The 25,965-nt window shown below is 34.8% G+C and overlaps 1 protein-coding gene across 2 annotated transcripts in view; it reads left to right on the top strand.

Annotated features, from left to right (window-relative positions):
* The window catches only part of LOC126970075 (uncharacterized), a 106,191-nt gene that overhangs the window by 76,969 nt on the left and 3,257 nt on the right, over positions 1 to 25,965 (top strand). Inside the window, exons 1-16 of one of the 2 annotated variants that reach the window (XM_050815745.1) lie at positions 377 to 530; positions 4,279 to 4,460; positions 6,823 to 12,517; positions 12,590 to 12,724; positions 13,775 to 14,037; positions 14,757 to 14,886; positions 16,249 to 16,395; positions 17,083 to 17,202; positions 17,860 to 18,005; positions 18,923 to 19,033; positions 19,282 to 19,412; positions 20,988 to 21,084; positions 22,266 to 22,329; positions 23,418 to 23,562; positions 24,531 to 24,584; positions 24,891 to 24,975. In XM_050815745.1, coding sequence (XP_050671702.1) covers positions 4,401 to 4,460; positions 6,823 to 12,517; positions 12,590 to 12,724; positions 13,775 to 14,037; positions 14,757 to 14,886; positions 16,249 to 16,395; positions 17,083 to 17,202; positions 17,860 to 18,005; positions 18,923 to 19,033; positions 19,282 to 19,412; positions 20,988 to 21,084; positions 22,266 to 22,329; positions 23,418 to 23,562; positions 24,531 to 24,584; positions 24,891 to 24,975 — 7,383 coding nt within the window. In that variant the 5' untranslated portion in view covers positions 377 to 530; positions 4,279 to 4,400. Of the gene's footprint in view, positions 1 to 376; positions 531 to 4,278; positions 4,461 to 6,822; positions 12,518 to 12,589; positions 12,725 to 13,774; positions 14,038 to 14,756; positions 14,887 to 16,248; positions 16,396 to 17,082; positions 17,203 to 17,859; positions 18,006 to 18,922; positions 19,034 to 19,281; positions 19,413 to 20,987; positions 21,085 to 22,265; positions 22,330 to 23,417; positions 23,563 to 24,530; positions 24,585 to 24,890; positions 24,976 to 25,965 lie in introns of those variants that run through there. The other variant, XM_050815744.1, reaches the window with a different exon arrangement.

The following is a 25,965-nucleotide window of genomic DNA, read 5'->3' as shown; positions in this document are numbered from 1 at the left end:
TGATATAAATATTATCTTATCAGTTACTCTGTTCAGGATGATTTTATTCCACTTACAATATTCCATTTATGTTATTAGGGAAGCTAAAATTTAAAAAGCAAGAGCTTACTCGACATAACAAAACTAAAATTGAGTAACATTCAGAATTTTTTTCACCATCATAAGATAATGTAAATTAAAAATTTCTGTGTCACTGTTTAGTTGTTTCTAGTATAGACAAATTTGTTTTTTCATATTTTTATAACTTCACTGGGAAGAATTTTTGTTTGAAATTTTAAAAATATACCAAAATTCTTTTAATGTTCTATACAATCCTCTTAATACGCTAACAATAAGAGGGAATTGAAATAAAAGAACACAGAACGAAATATCGAGATACAAATTTACTGCTTTAATTTAAATTAGTTTTACATTTGACTATGACTTGACTTTAGACTTACCGTGACGATTAAATGACAAGAATTTTCCCGAAGAATCCCGAAGTCCTCACGGCTACTCTAATCTCCAAAATCCTGCGTTCATTTGATTCGGTGAGTCCTTGTTTTTACACAATCCAATAGCTTAGAACACAGAGATGGCTAGTGTGTATCTATTTTATAAGTACCAACACTCATTCATAAGTGCGTTTATGGAAATATATTTTTATAATTTGCATAAAAATTCACGTTAAATTTGTGTGCTTCTCATATATTAAAATAATTTAACTAGTATATATATTGTAATAAGAAGAAATAAAGTATCATGTATGAACAACCTCTCTAATAGTTACATGGCAATATGTATTTGATGTGCACAACTATATTAGATGTACTTCGCATGATATCACAGTTTCGTGTGAGTTATTAGATCATGCCATTCTAGTTAATAGTTCAGTTCTGAATGAAATTACCTCATTAACAGTTATGGTCGAATGTTAGTTCGCAATTGCGTTATTTTTACTATATGAAGACAGTTTTAATGAATTGAGCCATCACAATTTTTCAATGAACAATTATTATCTGAATATTTTTTATGCACTCACTATGTTTTGAAAAATCAAATTTTCATGCATATTTTTTATGCAAAAAACTTTAAATCCAATCAAATTAATGTTTCAATTTTAATATGGTACAACTTTATTCAGGACGTGATGGAAAAAGAGCTTCCTAGTATAATCAAGAGTAGGTACGTAATTTGAATATTTATATTTCTATTTTATATTATTCTATATGCTATTTACATGAACATTTTAAGTATAGAAAAGAACACATAGTATGAAAAATTTTGATACACATCTCTGTTTTCTAAGTGGTTGACATTCAAAGTGGTTTTTCAAATAACTTTTCTAATAAAAGAAATGATTGATGATCAAAATTACCGCTTTGAAAGTCAAATTTTCTAATATAAGATTTTTTATCGAAATGTATATAGTGTAGTTATGTTCAGGAATCTCAAGAGTTTATTTTATACAAAGAGTAAAATAGGAATATCAATTTCATTAAATTAATTGTTTATTTGAGTAATTTAAAGACTATTCTATAAATTTTCCATTAATATTATTCTTTGTTTTGACAAAATCTAACTTTATTTGAACTATACAGAATTGCTCAGTAAAGACACATTGTAGAAAAATGTAAAAAAAATATTTAATTAATTATCTTTAAAATTTGGGATAAAATTTAGCTGATGTCTACTACCTAACATATAATAAGTCTAAGTATAGTGTCTGGTATTTTAATATATATTTCACTACCAACACCTGTGAAGGAGCCCTTTACCCTTGAAAACTTACTACATAAGCCTAAGATCCCGCTGTTAGATTCGCAGCTATCTGGTTGTTTGATAAAACTAATTATAAATGAATGTTGAGGGCGTATGATGTGTATTTGAGATTGTTAATAGTATGATGAGGTTTAGTGTGCAGACTCCTTAACCGTGCTTTACTGTAGCTGATATAGTGACTTATTAATTGATAACAATTTACCAATCATTTTACAAATCAAAGTGACTATTTTAACCGCATTCTCTGCCTAAATTTTTTTATGCTCAGTAATCTTTTTTTTTTCTTTAATTAAAAAAAGTTTTGTTCCCAGTTTCTTAGACTTATTCGACTTATGTGTGTGGTTGTTAAATAAAGTGTGATTCTTTTATCTTGAGATTCCTGTTATTGAAATATAAGTGCTAACTTTGCTCTTAAGATGTAGTTAGTGGCTTGTATTACAATTGTAGCTGTAGTCACTTTTGTAATTAGAATTTTAAAGCATGCATTGTTTGTTAATACTTCTAATTGTGCGCTATAAGTTTACATTTGTACCACTGACGTTATATGTGGATAAGCATTCACCAATCAGTGTAATTGCTTTATAATTCTGCACTGCACAGTTAATATTATGTTAGTTAACTAAAGCTGGTACGAGCAGTATATTTGTGTATTGAATTTTTTTAATATCTACCAACGCAGTGACGTATAATCCGTCCAACCATTTGTTTTGCTTGCTTCCGTTTTACCCATTCGATTTCTTAACAATCGACAGTCAAAGAATTAACGTAATTTGTGAGGATTTCTAAAAAAAATTTTGTATATTTAAACTTACGCTGGCGTGAAAATGGCATTCGTTAAGAAAACTTTAATGGTTTATTTTCCATATTATGCAATATAACTTTATACAACGAGGTTTTGTGATTGGTTATCATAATATATTTATATCAAAATTAAAAAATAGCTTAGTTTTTATTTGTTACATAGGCTTGTCAAGGAAAAAAGTTTTTGAATAGTCTAAATAATGCATGGATTTAATAAATATCGATCGATAATTAGTAACGGGGCCAATTAGCAAGTCTCTTTACTAATGAAAAAAAAAATGTCCATGAAGTTTTTCTTTTGTCGAGTGTAATTATTATGGAACATCATAGGCATAATTCAGTAATAGAACAGTACTTATACATCATACTAGAGCGCCCGAATCGACACACTCACACATACACACGATTCACACGACCGCTAAGCAATGTTGGCGAAACAAAACTATTAAGTGTAACTTCGTACGCAGCGGTGACTGGTGGCTGTGTGGGTTAAATTCTAAAACCGGTAGAGCTCCCGGTATAAAAAGGAAACCGCTGAGTTACGCTACTGTTCTATTACTTGTGTGCGCCATTGAGCTTATGTCAAAAGTAAAATTATTCGTAGGACAAGGTATACCTAAATATAATTAATCGGTTCAATAGATCCAGAAATTACTCATAAGGTTTTACTTCTAGTACAACTACGGAACGTGTGAACGGCTCGATCACTTGACGTTGCGTAGAGACGTCGCTTCATTGTGTGTCTTCTACCGCATTTATCACGGGGAGTGTTCCGAAGAGCTGTTTAACCTGATTCCTGCCGCCGAATTTCACCTTCGCACGACACGCCACAAGTTAGGATATCATCCTCACCATCTGGATGTGTGGCGGTCCTCCACAGTGCGGTTTTCAAGGAGCTTTCTTCCACGTACTACAAAGCTGTGGAATGAGCTTCCTTGTGCGGTGTTTCCGGGACGATACGACATGGGTACCTTCTAAAAAAGCTCGTATACCTTCCGTAAAGGCCGGCAACGCTCCTGTGATTCCTCTGGTTTTGCAAGAGATTGTGGGCGGCGGTGATCACTTAACAACAGGTGACCCGTATACTCGTTTGTCCTCCTATTCCATAAAAAAAACCTACGGCCGTAATAAAATAAACAATAAATATATTTGATCAAATTAATAAAAAAAAATTTCTTCATTTAACATAAAAACGATTTTTACACACGCTGTATACTATAATTGCGATAGTGTGAGTACTACGAACGTGCCAGCTCTAGTTAACTGACCCATAAAATAAAAGAAGTAGGCTATTCTAAGGCTCTCTCGTCAACCCCGGGGTTTTGCCCTATCTCAGTGGAATACATTAAATTTAAGTAATTGGTTGTTTAATCAGATATTATTAGAATTTATTGGCTAAAAAAGTGGGTTCGATTCCCGCTTGAGGCAAGGACATATTAATGTATTTTTTTTACGATTTTTCCTTATTAGATATACATTAGAAGTCAAGAATATGTTTTACCAATAGTTATTTACTAGTTATTGCACAATGATCCACAGATAGACAAAAATATCTACAGTACTTCCAAAAGAATAGATATTGAACAAAAAAAATGAAGCACATAAACTTATAATCACACACTGCTTCGTAATTTGACTATAATGTTCATAATTTGATTGTTTTATAATTCGTTTTGTATTAGTAATTGTTGCTTATTAGAATGTTAAAATTTTCAGCATTTAACACAAATGCTATTGTATATGATAACACACCATGGCGACCCGGAAGAGACACAGATTTATCCCAAAGACCAGCAGATGACGACGAGAGAAAGTTAAGAAATCTGGCCACACGAATCATGAATAACGGTGTGGAAGTTTTGGTGAGGGATAAGAGCTCAAGGGGAAGAGAAGAAGAGGTAACAAGTTTTAAATAATTATTAACAAAACTTTTATTAAGAATTGTATACTTGAATCAAAGTTTGTATGGATGATGTGGAATTCCCAGACATATATATATATATATATATTTTTATGAAAATAAGGGACAAGACGAGCAGGTCGTTCAGCTGATGGTAATTGATTTGCCATTGCTGCCCATTACAATGCAGTGCCACTCAGTATTCTTCAAAAATCCAAAAATTCTGAGTGGCGCACGAGTGCGCACGTCACCTTGAGGCATAAGATGTTGTCTCATGTGCCTAGTAATTTCAGTAGCTATGGCGCCCTTCAGACCGAAACACAATAATGCCTACACATTACCGCTTCGCGGTAGAAAAAGGTACCCATAACCTAGCAGGCATGTGCAAAGGAGCCTCCCACTGGTAATTTTTTTCAATAGTGTTTTATAGAAGATGAGTTCAAACGAGTTTATCGCGATTATAGATATTATAGAGGTAATCACCGCAGTCCATATTCTCTTGTAATACCAGACTCGTCTTTTAGAAGTGCATGCCCGATCTAAAAGAGTGTCGGTGGCGCGATAAATTGAACCGTTGACTCTCACCACTGAGCATCCGGTTTGATGCTCGCCCGTTACGTACCAATGTGTTTTCGGTTATCGAATTCATTTTATTCCTCTGGTGTTAGAAGTGAGTGTTGGCTGCGATGATCACTTACCTCAAGTGACCCGTATCTTCGTTCTCCTCTCCAATAAAAAAAGAGCGCTGAAAAACGTACATATGAATTCCAAAATCGAATAGGTAGCGGTAATACATATGTATGTTAAGATGGCATTGAAAAAGGGTTATTATTGGCCACAATATTTAGTTGAATTAACATTGTTATCACTTACAAAGCTATTACTAAATACAAATTTACTGTATAATATGCTTTTCTAAATAAAATATTTAATACCAGTGTGTCCATACAAAATACATTTGTACTCCGTTGTTTCGATTCATATATTATTAGTAAGTATATAATTCACAAATAAAATTTGAAAAACAAAATTTTATGAACGATGCGGGATTCGAACCCACGACCTCCGGCGCGGCGTTCCATGCCGGTGCTATCCCGCATCGTTCACCAGAACGGTCAGCTCAGTTAGTTAGAGCGAGAGTCTAGAAGTGAGGGTTATCACTTTAAAAACATAACATATTGTTAAATATATATATAATTGTTGTTTTTTGACTTTCAATAAGTCATGTCACATCCTATTTTGAATAAAAATATTTGAATTTGAATTTATCGTAGACTTACAATATACTAGCGTTAAGACAAACAAAGCATGCGAGAGAGAAGAACATCATCGTCTCATGGAGATACAAGATAGAAAAGGAATACGAATATATTACTACCGTGACCGATTTTGGTTGACAAGTCGTAAACAGTCAGCTTTTCGCTTCACATTAGCACTTTAGTATTTTGAATATTAAACCACCAGCTAAGGCACACATTGTCAAATATAATTAGTTACACATTATCGGGCTGTGAATACGTCCAATATTGTAATTAATATGCCCTGCCCATTACAATACAGTTCCATTCAGTATTCTTGAAAAACCCAAAGTTTTAAGCGTCACCAGGATTGCGCTCGTCACCTCAAGACATAAGATCTTAAGTCTCAGCAACCCAAAAACTAATTGAAAAAAAAATTCACCACAATCGGATAAGTTTTATTTATAAGATTACTCATACATACGTTAGCCTATTTTTATAAATTTAATTATCATCTTTCATATATTTCTCAGCGCATGCTAAGAATTAGCAGCACTCCAAAGGCACTTCGGTACAGCAGCATACCACCAAACAGGTCGCTCATATCATCAGCTGTAGCTACTGTTATAAGTGAACAAACAGCGCCAGCATTTGTGCCAATACATCAATTTATGCAACACAACTATATAATTAAGACATGTATGACAACATACACTTACTTAACAACTGTTGTGCAAAATAAAAGAAGTGCGATATCAACATTTGAGACTATTGTGTCAGTCGTCACGACAGAATCATTAACGAACCTGTATGCAACAGACATCCTTACAGAACTGAAACCAACGAAAGTAAGAGTGTGTAATTACCCCACACCTGCTGAATAAACCTTATGATACCTCACAAAATTTACCAGTATTTTGATAACCCTAGCCATGTTCCCAGAAATGAAAATGCCATGGTGCAAAGACCAGAGAGCTTTCCTTAATATTTTGCATGACACAGAACACATACCTGGACGAACAGTACCCTCCAATTAAAATGTGATGTTCCAATTTAACTACCTCCTAGATCTTATAAGTTTTTATTTTAATATATGCAATAATTTATATTTTCAATTTTCAGACTAAATATATGGAATTCAAAACTATTCAACCAACGGCATCTCAAACAGCATACTTTAGCAATTTACCAAAAGTTGAGAAACGGATAGACCATAATATTCATGATGGTAATGGATTTGATTTGATACAACCATCTGAGGTAAGCCATTTTCCATGCGTCTCTTCGTGCTCGTGCAGCAATACAAAAACTGATGAACTTAAAAGTAAGCATACCAATAAAGTCCAAACCAACGAGCAAATCATAAAAACAACAAAACAAGATGTTAGTATAAGTGATTTTAAAACAACAGAGAAAGAGTCATTACAATTAAAAACTCAGTATCATCCGTATGATTACGAAACAAGTTCAAAGACACCAACAGACAAAATAGTAGAAAAATACACAGAAGTAGTTAATGATTACCCAGATGATAAAAATTCATTAGATTTAAATGACTTACTGACCAATGAACAAGCACCAACACGAATAAAAAATAATAAACTGGTCAACAATAAAACTTCGGAAAAAATAAAACAAGAAAAACCCCAAAAAGTTAATAAAAATAAGTTAGTTGTGGCGGAACTAATAAAGCTAGGTTCTTTAGGTATTAAAGGTTTGTCCCAGTTGGCACCTGTTTTTGAGAAGATGACAGGTAGTTTTATGAAGCGTCAAGAGATCAATAATACAACCACTACGACATCAAAACCAGCCACGAAAGTGATCCCTTATAATGCCCATAAGCGCGTTGATAGCGACATTGAATCAAAGCATGACAACTTTCCAATATATATTCCCGTGGACGAAATGGAAACATCTGAATCACAAACCCCATTTTCAAATATATCAATAAGTCAGAATTTTCCATGGGCGTTTGATTACAAATATAAGAAAGCTAATTTGATGCCATCAAGCATGGTGCACGAAAGTCCTCTTGTGAATGGTGGCATACCAATAAGTCCTGGTGAAATAATACGTGCAAATTCTGACGTAATCGTTGGTAAGCCAGCGGTAGGTGGACCTTTGACACTTGCTGCAAGTGGTATTAAATTGCATAATCCCATACATCCACCACTTGACAGCTTCATGGCTGATAGTGAACAATATATTGTAAGTGAAAAGGAACCGCCATTTAAGAAGTCTAGTGCTAGCGATGATGATTCCTATGATTTAAGACCACCTGAACCTCCAAAAACAAAACAAATACCACACAGAGCTCCTAATAGATATTCAGGGTCTTCTGTATCATTTGGCCATCCACAACATAATACTAGGCCAGTAGAGTCAGGACAAGAAAATAAAATGAAAAATAAGGCTGTTATTTACGATCGTAGTAAACCTGTATTTTTGGATTATGTTCCGTCAATATCATCTGTATCATCAAAACAAGAAATACCATTAAAACATCAAGCAGATGTATCAACTGGTCTCTACAATAAAAAGGATGATGTTACAATTGATACTTCAGATAGCAGTCCTAGTTCTTCGGAGGTAGTGAATATCAAAATAGATTCTGCAAATATACAGTTTTCTGACTCAGAAGATCCAATCGGCTCACCTTTATTGGTGAATATTCAACCATCTAGTGTGGCTAATGTGTTGATACCACACGGAAGTTCTACAGCCTTAATTTTTGCAGGATCTTCAGAACCTCATAAAACAGGAGATTATGTTGACGATCCTTTGCCATATTCTGAGCCCGGTTATTTTGGAAGTTTTAGTATTGATGCACCACAAATGACAAACGTACATAGTGTGTCACCAAATAAAGGTCAATTATTGAATGTACCAGGTCCTAATTCACCTAAAGATAAGCCAACACATTATAATAAAAATATTAATTATGACTCTAATTCAAAATGGTCTGAACACAAAATAAGTAAGCCCAGTTACATCCCTCCTCCAACAAGCAATCAAGAAACACATGTTCGCGTTGGACCGGATATAACTGTTTATAACCCCGATCAATTTAAAGGTGATTTTGAAAAATACAAGGATAGTAAAAAGTATCCTAAATCTAAGGATAGCAAAAATATTATTGATAAAGAATATGAAAATTATTTGGCAGTGCCACCACCTCCACCGAAGCAACAATATAACCAAGATAATTATCACAACAAAGTTAAGCAATATAACCAACGACCAATTGTACAAACTAAACCGGTCAAAGATTTGAATGTTTTTCTATCAGTCCAACATCCTGTTCCTCAGCAATCACCCCCAAGAGTTACATCTGAAATTTATTTTGCATCACAGATGCCAAATCATCCACCAACTCCAGTATATAATATTCATGTTCCAGCAAATGTTAACCCAATGAAACCGTTGAATAAAAATTCGTTTTCCGTTCTGACCTCGCAAAATACAGGTATAAATAATTCACTTGCAATAAATGAACATAATAACGAACTTTATGCAGTCACCGTAAATACCGCCACTGGAATGAAAAATAATGCTAATTCAGGACACATAATGGGAACAAGTATTTCAGTTCCCATAAGTACGTCAGAACAAAATGGTCAGCTAAATGCAAATATTCCTATCGGCACAAACTTCGCAATAAGAGTAGAAGATGACCCAAAAAAGTATGAAACGGTCGCATTTCATGGTAAGCCTGACCCAAATCTTATATACAATGGTAATAATGATGAAATAATACAATATGGTCAGACTCATAGAGAAAATGAAGGTAAAATTGATAAGTATTCAACAGCTGTGCAGGATATCTCATCAATAACTAATAGTCATGCCAATTTCCCGATGATACGAGAACACTCTTTACACAGCACCTCTAATCTGAATAAACAAGGGGAAAATAAGTTATCTAGTATTCAAAAAAGTCCAGAAAAATCAACATTAACTACAACCAACTCACATGGTTGGTACGCTAGTATCCTCAATGATGGAAATTTAAAAAATATTAACAACGTAGAGACAACTACAAGAAAAGTAATACCTGTAACGTTTGATTTGAATAAGGATAATAACTTACCACACTTCAGTAAGAAAATGTCAGGTGTGGGAATTCCACCTACGGATCTAGTACACATGAATAATAAATTTAATATTGGCCAACCTTTTTCAAAACCCAAACAATCTCTCAGCCAAGTAGAAAATATACATCTTCAGAATCAGGCTAATTTATACAAATTTCAAGAAAATAATAGGAATAACAACACCATGGGGTATAATGAAAGATATACAACAAGAAAAACACCAGAAAATAAGTTCGTTTATGAAAATTCTGATGAAGTTTTTGATGGTGATGACTCTTATGAAGAAAATGAAAGGGAATCAGAGGGAGAAATTAGTTCAGAGTCAATGAAAATACCGATAGTTGCTTCATCCAGTAACAATCATAATATGTCAAGCAATAAAAATATTTCCAAAAAGCCAATTGATGATCAAAAATTAAGTTCTAAAGATTTTAATTTGGATACGCAGACTGAAAAACCTTTTGGAAGCTCTAACAAAACAACATTCCATTCCAACAGCATGAAACCTATTTTCAATCGAAATCCTTATATGAAACCTAGGCCTTTCACAGTAAGCAGTTCTATACCTCTGGATCATCAACTTCAACAACCACATTGGCAAATTAATCACATGATGGAAAATGGTACAAATGCTTCGTATGAGGACAGTTTTGAATTAAATACTGGCGAAGAGGTGAGAAAGAATGTCACTGATGTAACAACACATAGATTGAATATTTCAAACATAAGATTCGACAATATAGACACTATTCAAAATAGATCTAGTTTTAACAATGATTCAAATAATATCATTACTTCTGTTAAGCATATCAAAGATAAAAAACCTTTGATTCTGGATATACCTCAAAACTCAGTATCACCACCATTCACTGTTGCTACAAATGTAAATAAAAACAAAACTCTTAGTGAAACTACAGATTTAGCACCACCTTCACTAAAAACTGATTATAAGAAGAGGCCTGTACAAAATAATGAGCTCATAATGGGTATGAGTCCACCGCCACTAGATTTTTCAGGTAGCAGATACCAATCAAAACCGGCGCAACCTACAAGACCTGCAATACCGGTGCGCAATCCACCTCCTTATCGAAACATACCACCAAGAACTTTACCGCAAAGACCAGTCATCCTAAAAAAACCAACCATTAAAGATGAAGTGTCAACTTACAGACCGACTTATGACCTTGCAAACAAAGTAAAGAGACCACAATATAATCGAGACCAACCATCCTCCTTATTATTACCACCACCAAGGGAACTACCAACAAAAATATTAACCAGTATTGATATTGTTCGGCCAACTTTGCCAGCCTCCTCAATTTCTAAAGTGATTTTCCCTACCCCTATATCCTCAGGATGGTTAACATCATCTGGAGTTGATTTTTCTTCTAAATTTAACTTTGATCCGATATCTGAACAAAATTATATAATAACTTCCGCAAAACCGCAGCTGGACCTTAACTTATCAGATACATTAAATGAAAACTCATATTCTGATGAAGACATATCTTACGGCCAAGAAAGTGATAGTAGTTTAGAAAAAACAGAAACAGATATAACTACCGCAAGAAATGCTGTTGTCGTGATCAAACCAGGAAATAGTGATATAAACATAGAAGATACGGTAACTCAAAATAGAGTTATATCAATGAATAACAAAAACAGGACCAGAAAACCATATCCTATTCGAAATAGCGATTTAAAAACAAGTGAATACAAAACCCCGCAACAAACAATCAGTCATATTATAAAGCCAACAAGAACTTTACCACGTCCAGAAATTTTGTATTCAACTCAACACTCTTCAGTTTATGAGAAGACTCAACCTTTATCTACTCCCTTGCCCACTATAGAATCATTGGATATAATAGAAAGTTCAGAAACTTTGTATGAAGATGATTTTATTAGACCCACCGAAATCCTTAATGAATACGATGTGCACACAACTTCACCTGATATAACAGCTGTTATTGAAAAAACCATAACTTCAACACTCACTATTAGTAAGGATCAAGAAACCTTAAAAACACAATCTGTTCATCACGCAGGCAATGAAGTCAAGATATCCGACGAAATAATACCTACCAAAACAGAATTTAAAACAACAGTCGTTACTCTTACTAAAACTCTATCGGAACCGCCCAAGACCATATCAAGTATCGGATACGTAAATCTAACTCACACACTAACGGTTACTCACACAAAGACAAGTCTCGTTAGCCAATCTGAAGGGGCTGTAACTCAGACACTGGTTTTAACTAATACCCACACATCAACAGTTGTGGATGTAGTCACAGAAGTTTACACTCAGGTACAACCAACAACAATAGTAGAAACGGTCACGAAACATGTTCCTATACCACAAGTAGAAGCAACCTCTGTTCAAGAAATAACATCGACGAAAGTAAGTCTTGATGATATTTCTATGTCATCTGAAGAGAGAGATAACTTTATTATAACAGACACAGATCCAACTGAAAATATTCAGAAAATAGACGTTGAAGAAGAGAAAGATAACGACACCTTCTTCGTAGTAATGAATAAATCTCAAAATGGAGGAAAACCACCTCCAATTAATGCTGAAATAGAAACCAATGACTTTGACGATGGAATAACTAGAAATGAGCAAGTGAATAATAATGGAGTTGCACAAGTCTTATTCGGTGAAATATTACTAGCAGGTACTCCTTATTTGGAGACTACGAACGTCGGACATCCAACGGGTAAGAAACCACAATATTCTCAATAACAATTTCATCTTTTTTTATAATGACATTTTTATTCGTTACAAATAGGTGCTGGTTATGGTAAAGAATGTCAACCAGATTGCAAAGCTTCAAGAAACGAACGTTGCCAACGAATTGATGGAGTAATGAAATGTGTTTGTAGACCTGGTTTCGCGCGTATGTTCCCAGACAGACCTTGTAAACGTATGTATTTTTTAGTATTCCTATAATTTTTCTATTGATAAAAGATTTCCTACCGAGTTAATATAATAAATATAAAAATAAAAACGGTACACACGCGTTTGTTGTTGACAGAATTGCTTACAATTTGATATAGGTACAACATTAAAATGCCGTCTTGTGTTATTGGAAGATGCACTAATTACGAAAGTAAAAAAAAAAATCATAGAATTACATGCCACAGTTAAAAAATCATGAATTATAAAATTTTATTTGATTTCATTATTTATCTAACAAAATTAATATGTCGCCATGACAACGCCGATCGCCGCCAAGCCGATCATAGCCGGTACAGAAATGGTACAAAAGTGGCTATATATTATAATTTTTTTTTTATAAAATCAATGTCATATTATCTACCTAATTTCAATGCAGTTTTACTACTTTATTACTTTTACTACATGAACTCCTAAATGAATCGTAATTTAGGCGTATATCACGATGTACGGTAAAAAAGTCATATCTGATGAATTAACTGTATTTTTTCTATACAAATACGAAGCAATTAGCAAATCAGAGTTATCTCTTTTTCGCTGGCAATAATTGCATTTACTATCCTTCTTTGACGTGTAATCGTAATGTAGTGTTCCATTGAAATGTTAAATTATTCATGTGTGCGTTAGTGTATCATTTTAAATCACCGAATGTTGTCTACGTAACCTATCTATAATTTTAAATATCATTATCACATAACGGGATTTGCGCAATACTCTAATCTATCTGCTGCTGTGTGCCACTGTAGTTTGTTTTTATATAGAATATTCACTACTTCATAATAAAAATGTGCTCATATGTAATTATACAATGTTTAAAACATGTTAAAATAAAATCAAAATTTCAAAACAATCGGTAGGTAAATAACTGTGGGAGACTTGCGATTTTGAACATATGAACTATAGATTGTTATATTTATAGAGTAATAAAAACATACTCTTATATGAATATAATCAAAACCTTTAGCAGATACGCGATTTGGAACGAACATTAAACTTTTATATAATATGGTTTTTCCAGCTACATACACTTATTCTGTGAGCTTAGCTCTCAAATCTCATGGAACTAAGCCTTTGAAATTCCATCCTGCCTTGGGAGATAACTCTACGAAGGAATATCACAATCTTGCTATTGCTACACACGAAGGTATCAATAGAATGGTTATGCAGTCTGATTTAAGAGACGTTTTCCATGGTGTTCACATAACTGGCTTCCATCCAGTACAAATGATGGAAAAGAATGGCGAGAGATACAATGGTGTTATTAACGATTTTTATGTTCAGGTATGTTAGAAAACTTTCGTTTAGTTTAATTAAATTTAACAATTTAAATTTTTATTTGGATTAATTTGTCAAATCATCATCAGCAATTAACAACAATGATAACAGGTAAGCATATGCTGACCTTTATCACTTCTTCTTCTCTTCAATTTGACATCCTAACTCTTCAGTATAGCAAATATGAATTCTATGTTAAAACTCCGAATATATAATATCCAAATCTGCCTTTCAATATGTCTATCTTACGCTGGGTAGCATCATATAAGCTGTAATAGTTAAGGTTTAACTCAAGTTTCGTAACGATGACTTTAACATAGACTGCGGAATGTTTTGCACCATCGTATTCCTTGACAAAGTTAAATTTAAAAAGTATTCTATCAAGTCTCAAAACTTTTGACAGGTCGCACGACATGCCACAATTGAGAATATCATCCCCACCATCTGTATGTATGGCGGCATTCCTCCACAGTGCGGTTTTCAAGGAACTTTATTCCACGTCAACCAAGCTGTGAAAGGAGCTTCTTTGTGTGGCATTTCCGGGACGATACGACATGTTTACCTTCAAAAAAGGCGCGTACACCTTCCTTTAAGGCCGGTGATGCTTCTGTTATTCCTCTGATGTTGCAAGATAATTTCGGCGGTTGTGATCACTTAATGCCAAGTGGCCCGTATACTAGTTAGTCTTCCTCTTCCATAAAAATAATAATAAATTTTATTTCCAGCTGTCCGATAACGCTCATGAATATAGACTTAAAGAAGTGATCGAGAAATATCTTCGAAACAACAACTACAGTCTCGGTGGAACGGAAGTTCATGCAGCGGCAGACTTGCTTAACAGACTCAATGTTAGCGGTATGTAGCCTGGGTACAATGTAAAATAATAATAGATTAATAGAATATTGTTATTGCCGAAATAGTTTTTGAAGATTTGCCCCCTTGCTCGGGAGTTTTGATTAAACTCCCTTTACTTTACTTTAGTAATTTTCATTGTATTATGTCCTTATGTTGTTATGGGGCTGTGCAGCCCATATTAATACCATATTTGTGCTGCAGAAGAGGGCTATTCGTGCTTTTTATAATTTAGGTCCTAAATAATCATTAAGAGAAAAATTTAAAGAAATAAATGTTAAACATTGACTGTTGCTTCTCAATATATATGTTCATAAGCACGAATTGCTATTTTATTGCTAGAATCTGTGACAATGATAAAGTTAACACCAGGAACAAACATAAACAAAAACTTGTCCCAATTATTAAGAAAGTCAATGTTATAGTAACATTTACCACACAAACGCTTTTTTAACAATTCTTTACAATTCCACAATTCATTTGTTTTGAACATTTTCTGGGATCTTGTTGGTAAAGCGATGTATATCGCCCCAAAAAAGTCTTACTAACTCGACTAAGCCGAGATTAGGCATTAAAAGTTTAAATAAGTTCCTGGTGTTATAATTGTGAAAATAAAATACTGTATTTAAACATAGATAAATAAACAAGAATGAAACGAATCCTTGAATATAATAGAAATCCAACCGCTAGACAAACCGCCCCTAGAATGGGTTCTAGAATCTAGAGATCTATAACGCAGATACAGCAAGATAGGAAAGGATTGGGTGTCAGGTCGTCTATACGCAAATATACCCTAAATCTATAAGTCTATGGCTGAGATCTATAGAGAGTACTCAGACTTTAAGATTTACTCACCTGAGTGTAAGCTTAGCATAATCTTTGATTTCGTTTTTATAGTCATTTGACAGATGAAATTATGCTGAGCTTAAGATAAGACAGACCAAAGGGGTATTTAACAAACTTTAATATTAGAAAGTTTACTAAGTTATTAAAGTATTCAAAGCATTTGATTATTAGTTTTGTTGAAATAAGTTGAAATCTATGAATGATTTATGCAAAATGCAGACTTGTTAACTTATTCTGCATGAGAAAGGGAACGCATTTTTAGATGCGTGACAGAATGAGTGGCAACAGACAGTGTTGTTAATTATTTACTATACAGGAATTTTACAACGTTGAATAGGAATTGTTGTGATCACGGAAGGATTTGTTGATCTCCTTTTTGTTCGTATTATAGTCTGAATGGTTCCTAAGTCGTCGTTATGATGGACTTAAGTGCGATGTTAATAAATACGGACTTTGACTCAACTCTTAGACTTAGATAAGTCTCTATAGATTTCAACTTTAGTCTATGTTTCTTTCCAGATTTCGACGAATGTATAAGCGGACATTTCCACGACTGTTCCGAACACGCTAGATGTTTCAACCTCCGTGGCACCTACACCTGCAGTTGCTTGGAAGGTTTTGCAGATCTAAGTGTGAATACTTTATACCCCGGCAGAATATGTTCATGTAAGTATCGAGTGTCTTGCCTTAAAAATGCTGCTTATTTTTAACCGACTTGAAAAAAGGAGGAGACACATATTATTAAGACAAATTATTAGTGAGTGTGCTTCAGATTCACTAAAAATAAAAAATAAATTACAAAAAACAACCGACTTAAAAAAAACTATTCCACATCAATACATATGATATGCATTAAAAAATAATAGAATAATTGCCTACGTTTATACTTATTGTTAGATTTTTTGAAGTCGGCTGTTTTTTTTTGAAGAGATACTTCGTTGGCAATGGTGAGCCATTTATTTTGTGGGGAATGGCCATTGCATGAGCATTTGCGCTTGGCTTTGATTAGAAATTAGTAATTAATCATATTTAATCGAAAAGGTAGTAAAATAGGTATATTAATATGTAAAGCCTACAAAGACATAGCACCATTAAACAATAATCGTATTATGAACTAAGATCATTTATACGTATAAATTATCTAATATCTAAATATTGATTTTTCTTATATTACAAAAAAAAACAGTAAAACATTGAAATATAAATTTATTTAAATCGTGATATAACAGTAAGCGTAGATGAATAATTAATCGAAATATTAGCAATTTAAATATTGGCGTAACAACTCTATTTCCGTTATTATGATACAATAATTGCACTGTCAGCACGTAACCAATTAATCGTAACTTTCAGCGGAAGCCGTGGGCTGCGGTACTTGTAACTACCACGGCACGTGTTTCAACAGGGAAAGTACTATAATATGCGAGTGTTTCAAATGGTACGCTGGGAAGACTTGTCAAGTAAACCTCAAAGGTAAGTTAGAATAGCTCAAAACGAAATGCTTTTCACCAGACTGCACCAGAAAGAGGGTTTTATTTTTCGAAAGTATGTATGTTTGTATGTATTTATACCGCTCGATGGATTAGCTTGAAAGGTGTCTTTAGATTCGTATTGATTGTCAAAGTGAACCCGGGTCTAAATTTTTAATCAGAACTTTGTGTTCTGATTAAAAATTTAGACCTATTATTTATTATTAGATTTATGTCTGTGATAAGCTGGGAGTACCTCCACGTGGGGAAGGGAGTTTACCAGTGGGAGGCTCCTTTGCACCGGATGCCGGCTTGATTATGGGTACCATAACGGCGCCTATTTCTGCCGTGAAGCAGTAATGTGTAAGTATTATTGTGTTTGGGCCTGAAGGGCGCCGTAGCTAGTGAAATTAATGGGCAAATAGGACTTGACATCTTACGTCACAAGGTGGCGAGCGTAGTAGTAGTGCCGCTCAGAATTTTTGGGTTTTTCAATAACCTGAGTGGCACTGCATTGTAATGGGCAGGACGTATAAATTACCACAGATTAATTCGCTAAACCTCAAACTCATTCAATATTAAAACTAAAAAAAAACGGTAATTTAAAAAACTATTATGTCTACGTGGGGATGATATCTTGCATCAACCTTGTTTTTTTCAGCTGTCCTGATAACCATATCAGTGAGTGGGTTGCTGGTGTTAGCGGTGGTCACGATATATGCTTCTAGAAGGTGCTGCAAGGAGCAAGACCCTCATACGCAGACATTTGTCATTGGATGTATGCAGGGAATGCCGAGCTTGCACCAGGTAATCTTGAATGATGAAAGATATGAATAATTTAGTTAAATGACAATGAGCAGGGCGTATTATGTTAGGGACAAACGAATTTATTTATTTATTTAAGGAAAATGCGAATATAGATTCAACCATTGATACTACAATCTTATAAAATTCGCCCGCTAATAGAAACAACTTTGTTTTTGTTTATTAATGTGCTATGTTTGTAATATTATTATTATACTTTACGGTTTGTGAGCCTTCCTGCATTTTCTAGGAGGGGGTAGCAGCCATAGTTTTTATATTTTGTCATATTGCCGTAACAAGCAGTTCTTTTCTTTAGTAAGAATTTCGTTAGCTTGTAATATAAGAATATACTAGCTGGAGCATAGACAAGCAAAGCATGAGACAGAAGAAAACCTCTGACGATGATACATCAAGATTTTGTATATAAGAGGTTCACGTGATGGGGAGTGATGAGGCAGCCGCCCATGGATGTACGCAAAACCAGGGGTCCAGAGTTGCGTTGACGGCCTTTAACGTGGGATATGTGGGGAGACGTGGGGAGTATGCTCTTTTCTTGAAGATCCCTAAGTCGTATCGGTTTTGGAGAACAGCAGCCCGTAATTGATTCCTCAAAGTAGCTGTACAAGGCACGAAATTTCTTGAAAACCGCACGGTCATGGAATGCTAGACATCAACATGATGAGGGTGGTGTTTCGCATTTTGACGTTATGTCTGGTGGAATTCAGCTGTTGGTATCAAGCCTTACAACTCCTCTGAGCACTCCCCGTGATAAATGCGGTCGAAGATACAGAGAGAACCCACATCTCAACGCAACGCTAAAGAGACAAGCTGATCAGCGATGATTTGAAAAGAAATGCGAATGTATGGTACCTACCGTAACTGATTTTGATAAACAATATAAATTGATCTTTACGTTACAGGGTAATATGCCAAAGCAGCGAGCTGATAGACGAGCGCTTATAGCAGAAAGGGGAGAAGCGGGTGAAACGTGCAGTGTACAGAATGCTTCCCTGCCTTACATCCCTGCCAAGGTATTTTATTATTATTTGAGGCATAGCGAAAGCAAGACAACACTTTAGTGGGGTTTGCTTGCTTGTGTGTTAACACCGCTCAACATTTGTGACTAAATGGTTCGTTGATAGTAATTACTATATATAATTATGAGACCACCATGTTTTGCATTATCAAGGTATATACATAAAAATCTTTTTGATTAACTAAGCTACAAATTAAAATATTGTAGTATACCACGCGTCACGCCTATAATAAAATTTTACAGTTGCAGCGACCGCGTGCATCGAACAGCAAAAAGTGCGTCATATCGGACCCCCCGGCGCACTCACCGCCACCTCCCCCCGCGCCCGCAGTGCTTATACCCCGCGCGAGGCTTCACCCCTTACACTCAGACAGGTAACGTTTGTTTTATTATAAAATATGAGAGTAAGCGTTTGACGTACAACAAACTAGACTCACAATCACGCTCAAAAATTGTCTGAAGCAAAACTCTTCCTACGCGTCTATTAGGCAGAGTTCTCATTCAGTTGGGTTTCGACCGCGCTTTAAATACAACGCCCCGCAATGAGAAAGTGTTCATTGAAAAACTTTCCAAATAAAAGCATATCCATCCTTAAAATGGACGGAGTGCCGTATTTTAGGTAAGTGTCCCTTATAACAAAATTATGTCTCTTTCGCACATTTCGCACCGTAATCAAAGAACTTCTTATGAGCGTATAAAATAGACTTTGAACATTTAGCCAATGAACGAGATGTTAATTTGAATGAATGTTTCAATGTTTGTTATCTGAATGAGTTGATGTGTCCGTATATGCAACGCTGCTTTGACATATTTGACGTTCTTTCAATAGGCGATTGTGGGTCTAGCTATTTATTGTACGTTAATAGCTGGGTACTGATTGTGCGAGCAGACTCGCAAGAAAGCCTCGGACGTTTGCCGCGGGACGCCGCCTCGTTCTATAGATTTTTTGCATAAGAAAGCCGCGCGCGCCATGGCCGAGCCACAGTCAGGCTGAGCCAGCATCGAGCTCTCAGCCAGTGGCATGCATTGGTTTTCTAGCAATGTAGTCACTGTGGATCTAACTAGTCGTAGTTGAGCTTTGGAAAATGCAAATATTGCTTACCGTAACTTAACATAACTTAAACACTAGTGCTATATTTATTTAGGTTCATAACGAGGTAGGCGCTGCCTAATTGCCTATATGATATGCACACCCCTGCTCTCATCCTAACGTGATGTCGAACAGACACTGCACGTGCCTAACGCGGCTTATATAGCCAGTTTTGCATGTGACCTTACGTTCGGAAAGCTATATTCTAGCTCTATAGCTCAATTGACTGAGGATTTGACTCCCGCGGCTGCTCGCACAGTCAGTACACGGCTAATGGAATAAAACTAAATTTCTGAGCGGCTCCGTTATTGAGCTCATATTGGTACATAAGATGTTATATGATTATATGAATATAGTTGTATTATTTTGGAATAGGAAAAAAACATTGATAGCATAAGTAAAAGAGATAAACAGACTATGCGATAGGAAGAACACATTAAGGGAACAGCAGGTCTATTATGACAACCGTTTTCCGATTTTCATTTGTTTATGGAAGAGAGGGACAAACGAGCGTACAATTCACGTGATGTTCAATGATGACCGTCGCCTACATTCTCTTGCAACACCAGAGAAAACACAGGAGCGTTGCCAGCCTTTTCGAAAGGTTATCCATATCGTGTCGTCCTGAAAACAACACACAAGGAAGCTGAAACGTATAAATTATCTTTGTAATAATAATACGAAATACGACGCTTTTTGTTTGTTTATGAAGTCGCGCTTCCTTAGCCGACCCGAGTTGACTTTACACGATACTTCGTTACTTGGCCAGGCGTGGCAACTTGATCCCGTTCATTACTCACAAAACAATGTGTTCAGTGCACCTAAAAAAGTTTTCACTTTTGTTTTATTTTGTTTTTAGTCGCGACAATTTAGCAAGAAAGAAGAGTCTAGAAGCTTGCAATGAAGCAAAGCTGATCAGCTATCTGGAGTCGGGAGCAACTAACACTACCGAAGAGGTGAGATTTAACATAAAAACAAACCTATTTACATCAATCATCACCTGAACATTTTGTATGTACTTCCTGTTGTAAACAGAGATGTTTGCACTTTCATTTTCAAATTCAATACCTATTCAAGAAAGACGAATGTTTTTAACCAGTGTGTATTGCCTTTGATGTCATATGGAACGCAGATATGGTCGTTAACTATGGGCCTTAGTATGAAACTCATGGTCACTCAAGAGGGCAATGGAGAGGGCTGTGCTCGGGGTTTCCCTGCGAGATCGAATCAGAAATGAGGAGAACTAAAGTCACTGACATAGCCCAGATGGTTGCGAAACTGAAGTGGCAGTGGGCAGGGCACATAGCTCGACGGACAGATAGCCGTTGGTGTAGTAAAGTCCTCAAATGGCGACCACGTACCGGAAGACGCAGAGATGGCCCTCCACAAGATGGACTGATGATCTGGTCGACATGGCCAGAATAGATTTGGTTGAGGCACAGGACCGATCGTCATGGCGATCTTTGGGAGAGGCCTTTTTCCAGCAATGGACGTCTGCCGGCTGAAATGTTGATGATGATTAAAAATTATATTAAACCACTTACTTAACGTGAAAAGCTACAAAAAGGCTGCGCATGAGGCAGTAAGGCTAAGTAGGGAAAACTTATGCATTCTAACCATGACACTAACGAAGCACTTCTGTTTAACAAACACCTATTAATCCTAGGCCTCAGAGATTACAGAGCGTAGAGATTCTGATGATGATTGAGATGAAACCTGTTATACATTCTCTCTGAATGTGTAACAGGTAACTGAATGCGTAAACGTAGCATCCTTTTCTGAAAACCAATTCTCTAACCCCTTGACATACGTCAGGTCACTGCAAAAGATATAAAAAGATTCGTGAAAAGAATCAATCTTAGCAGTGAGCTATAGTTAACAGTGGTTATCACAATAGTCGCATTGAAACAGGGCTGAACTGTACTAAAGCCGCTTTACCAGTCATAACATCGGTTACGATCTTTATATTTCGTTCGCTGTGGACTAAGTCTAACAGAAAGGGCTATATAAGTCAAGGCAGCTCGGTACCTCAATAAATACTTTAACTCATACATAATAACATTTTCAACTTAATCTAATCTTCCAGTAATATCTTTAACTTCCACCCTCATTTCATTGTGAATTGTGTTATTTTCAGATGAGGAGAAAACACAGTCTAGAATCTTCATACAGTGCAAACAAGGACAGGCATAATAAACAAGGTACATTTATTTCGTATTCTAATAGTCGTTATAAGAATATTATTTTTTCTGTAGACAACTAATGTCAAGGAGCTTTAACGACGAATCTCTCTTTGAAGATTATTTAACACAGTTCGGCATAATACGAATTTAATGAGCTACTTACGCTAAAAGCAGTAAAAAAAGTCTTGACGCTGACTATATTATATTAGTCATACCACAGAATCCATTCCGGTCACATCCTATTCCTGCCAATTGTGCCGCATCATTTGTTCACAATAGTGAAATAAATGAAATGAAATACAATTACTTTATTCATTTAGTTACAATTTGTACGCTCATGGAAATCTATTTTGATGCCATCGGTTCAAGAGACTATCAAGAGACCATGTTCAAGTTTTATCCTTCCTTTACAGATTTCACAGAATCCATCAATTATTAGCGTCTATATATTTCTGAATGTTATGAGACGCTTTCTCTATTTAAATTTCCTTAGTATGAAGCTTAAATTCATATATATATATATATATGAATATATACCTCTAATACAAACATACATACATTGTTCTCGCTTATACCGATAACATGCTATAATACATTAATAATAATAATAATCTTTATTTGCATTCGAATAAGGTCAGTTTTACAATCGGTCTTATTTTATTTAGATTATGTTTCTCTTATTCTACCTACAAGGCATGCAAATATATGTAGTATAAACTTTTATTTTACACGAAATTGAACCTAACCATTAAGTATTATAAACTAAGCAATACAATTATAATTCTAATAAAATAGTAATATTCATGTCAAATTTTATATGTCAATTTTCGTTAAATTTAAATAGTCATTTATTGAATAAAAACAATTTTTTGTTAGCGATGTTGTTAATCTATTCTTAAGATTATTACATGTCATGTTTGGAATCTCCTAATGTTGCAAAAGTACACGTTAAACGGGGTGCTGCAATGTGCCAAAAACATTGTTTCTCATGCAGACGTTTCCAATACGGAGAACTGAACATAGCTATAATTTTTCACGTATTTATATCTTAAATATTTATTTTGGTATTTAAGTATAATATTTTTAATTTAATTATTATTCTCAAGGTGCTCTAATATCAGCTGGATTTAAAGTATCGACAACAGTTCGTCCCGAGGAAAACGCTAAAGAAGACAGGGACGATGCTTCTTCTGTGAACAAAACAGACATAGATGGACAATCCCATTTTGATACTTTGAGGAAAACATACAGGTACTTGTTACTTATACTTTTATCAGATAAATTAGATAGCATGTCATCAGATGACATCAGAGACAAGAGACCGTGGTCCATGCCACAATACAGTAATAGAAGAGTGCTTTAACTTCATACTAGAGCGTCCGAATCGACGCACGCACACATAAACACGATTTACACGCCCGCTAAGCAATCTTGAGATGATAAAACTATTGAGTACCACGCAATACGCCAACGCGATTGGTCGCTGTCCGAGTTAAATAAGTTGCGTTGCGCCGTCCGCGTCGTCAATCTTATTGTATGTACCAACCCTAGCGCTCCGCCCAGACGTGGGTATAAATTTCAAGGAGACCGCTGAGTTACGCTACTGTTCTAGTTAATTTATAGAAATCGTCATGTAAGGAAAAAATGTTAGACCCTTCTCAACAAAAGCTTTTCATCACATATTTGGACTAATGTGGTAATTACTGTTTAGAACAATGGTCTAGCGATCAATAATACTAAATAGAATTTACAGGTTGAATGATAAATATAGAGAGGAGTGTTCCAGGAAAGGGTATAACGCTTTTTGGATGTCACAAAATTTTTAAGTAATCGGAATATACATATAAAATTACATTTGGAATTAAAGAAATAAATTTATAAAAATGTATAAGAATTTCCATTAAAATGCATTTGGTAAAAAGATATTAATGAATTAGGCGTTATTTTTCGGAACCCATAATTATTTGAATGTTGGGAACAGTGAAGGCATATTGGTTGGGGCCAAATGTATGTAGTGTTAATTCCGATAAGTTTAGTTAAGACTAGCTGTAGACACATGAAGAGTGAATCTGAGTGGTGCATTCTGCTTGGAGACTAAAATCCTCATCGGAATTAACACAAAATATTTATTTTTATTGATAACATTTAGATACAAAGGCTATTGTTTAATTTTCTTCTATTTTATTTTCGTTTAATAAGTTATACTTTTTATGTTTTAGCCAAGACGACAATATATCTGAATGGACTGACGCAGAACGGAGGATTGGAGAATTGTAAGTAATCTATCATCGCCTATCTATCGCAAATAATACCATTTTATTAAAAACAATTTTCTATTATGTATGTGAGCACAAAGGAAAAGCTTATAAGTCCACGTCAACAGTAAAATAACAAAATAAGAGTTTTTATATAAAACGAGATATAGGAACAGTAGTTCAATAGCAAAGCACACTCCGTTAAATATTATAGGTCTTAGCATTGTGGGATTTTAGCAAGCAGGGTTAGCCCTAGCCTCTGGGCATATGGGTTGTCAAAGATAGTAATAATATTAATGAAGTAATTATCTCTTTTAATTTCAGAACTCTATCAGAAGCTAGATCTGTTGGTGGCACATTACCAGCCAGCACTGGTAGAGCAGCTTCCTCCACAAGACTCACGCACCAGGTAATTGTAGATAAATCGTTATATGTCATTACTTACGCTCTACAATATAGTTTACTTTTTCTGAGTAATTGAAATATGAATGGCAAATTGGACCAAACATACTGTCATCGGGACTGCTTATCGCAAATTTTATGTGTTAGCTTCACTTAGCTTTGAATCTATGACATAGTTATCTATGTCAATTATTAAGTTGACGATAATTAGCATTCGTCAGGCTAAAATAATAAAACTTTGTATGAAAGGATTGATGCCATTTTGAAATTCGTAATCTCTTCATTTTACTATTGAATCTTGGAGAATGGCGTAGATAATCTATTCTATTTTTTTTGTAATTGGAGAAATATTTTTTATGAAATTTGATAAATGCCGCCCACAAATCTTTCGACACCGGAGTTATCACAGGAGCGTTACTAGCCATTTCGATATAGGTTATTTATGAAAGTACCAATGTTCTTTAGGAAGATTATAATATATACAGGTGATCTTTTCAAGTGGGCGTGGATGGCCAAAACCTAAAGTATGAGTAATAGCGAAAGAGAGTCTCGGGCGCGATTTATAAAAATTAAAAATCTGCATTTTTTTTAAAGATTAATAAAACCTGTTCATTTAAAAAAAACTGCCGGTATAATTATATCATTCGATAGTATCGCTACTAATCAAGTTCTGGGTTGAAATGACATGCGGCAAACGTAAAATGTTGTTAGTTCCGTATTTGGCCAATCACGCTCTCTTAAAAATTCACTTGTATATGTATAGTTTAGTAGTGTGTATGAGAAAGTTCCTTGAAAACCGAATTTTAGGAAAACACTAATACTAAGGAGGATATTTATGTTTGTAATATGTATGGTGGGTCAGAAATAGGTTTTGAATCAACGCTGTAGAGCGCCCTACTTTTTGGTTAATCTCTAAAAATTACATTCATTTTATTAATTATTTATAGGGTGTTTGACTGTTCTTAACTCAGGTTATAAGTTAAGAATTACTCAGATA

This window comes from Leptidea sinapis, chromosome 20, assembly GCF_905404315.1.
Source record: "Leptidea sinapis chromosome 20, ilLepSina1.1, whole genome shotgun sequence".
NCBI lineage: Eukaryota > Metazoa > Arthropoda > Insecta > Lepidoptera > Pieridae > Leptidea > Leptidea sinapis.
The sequence above is the reverse complement of the archived record's forward strand: the minus strand, read 5'-3'. Positions and strand labels throughout refer to the sequence as shown.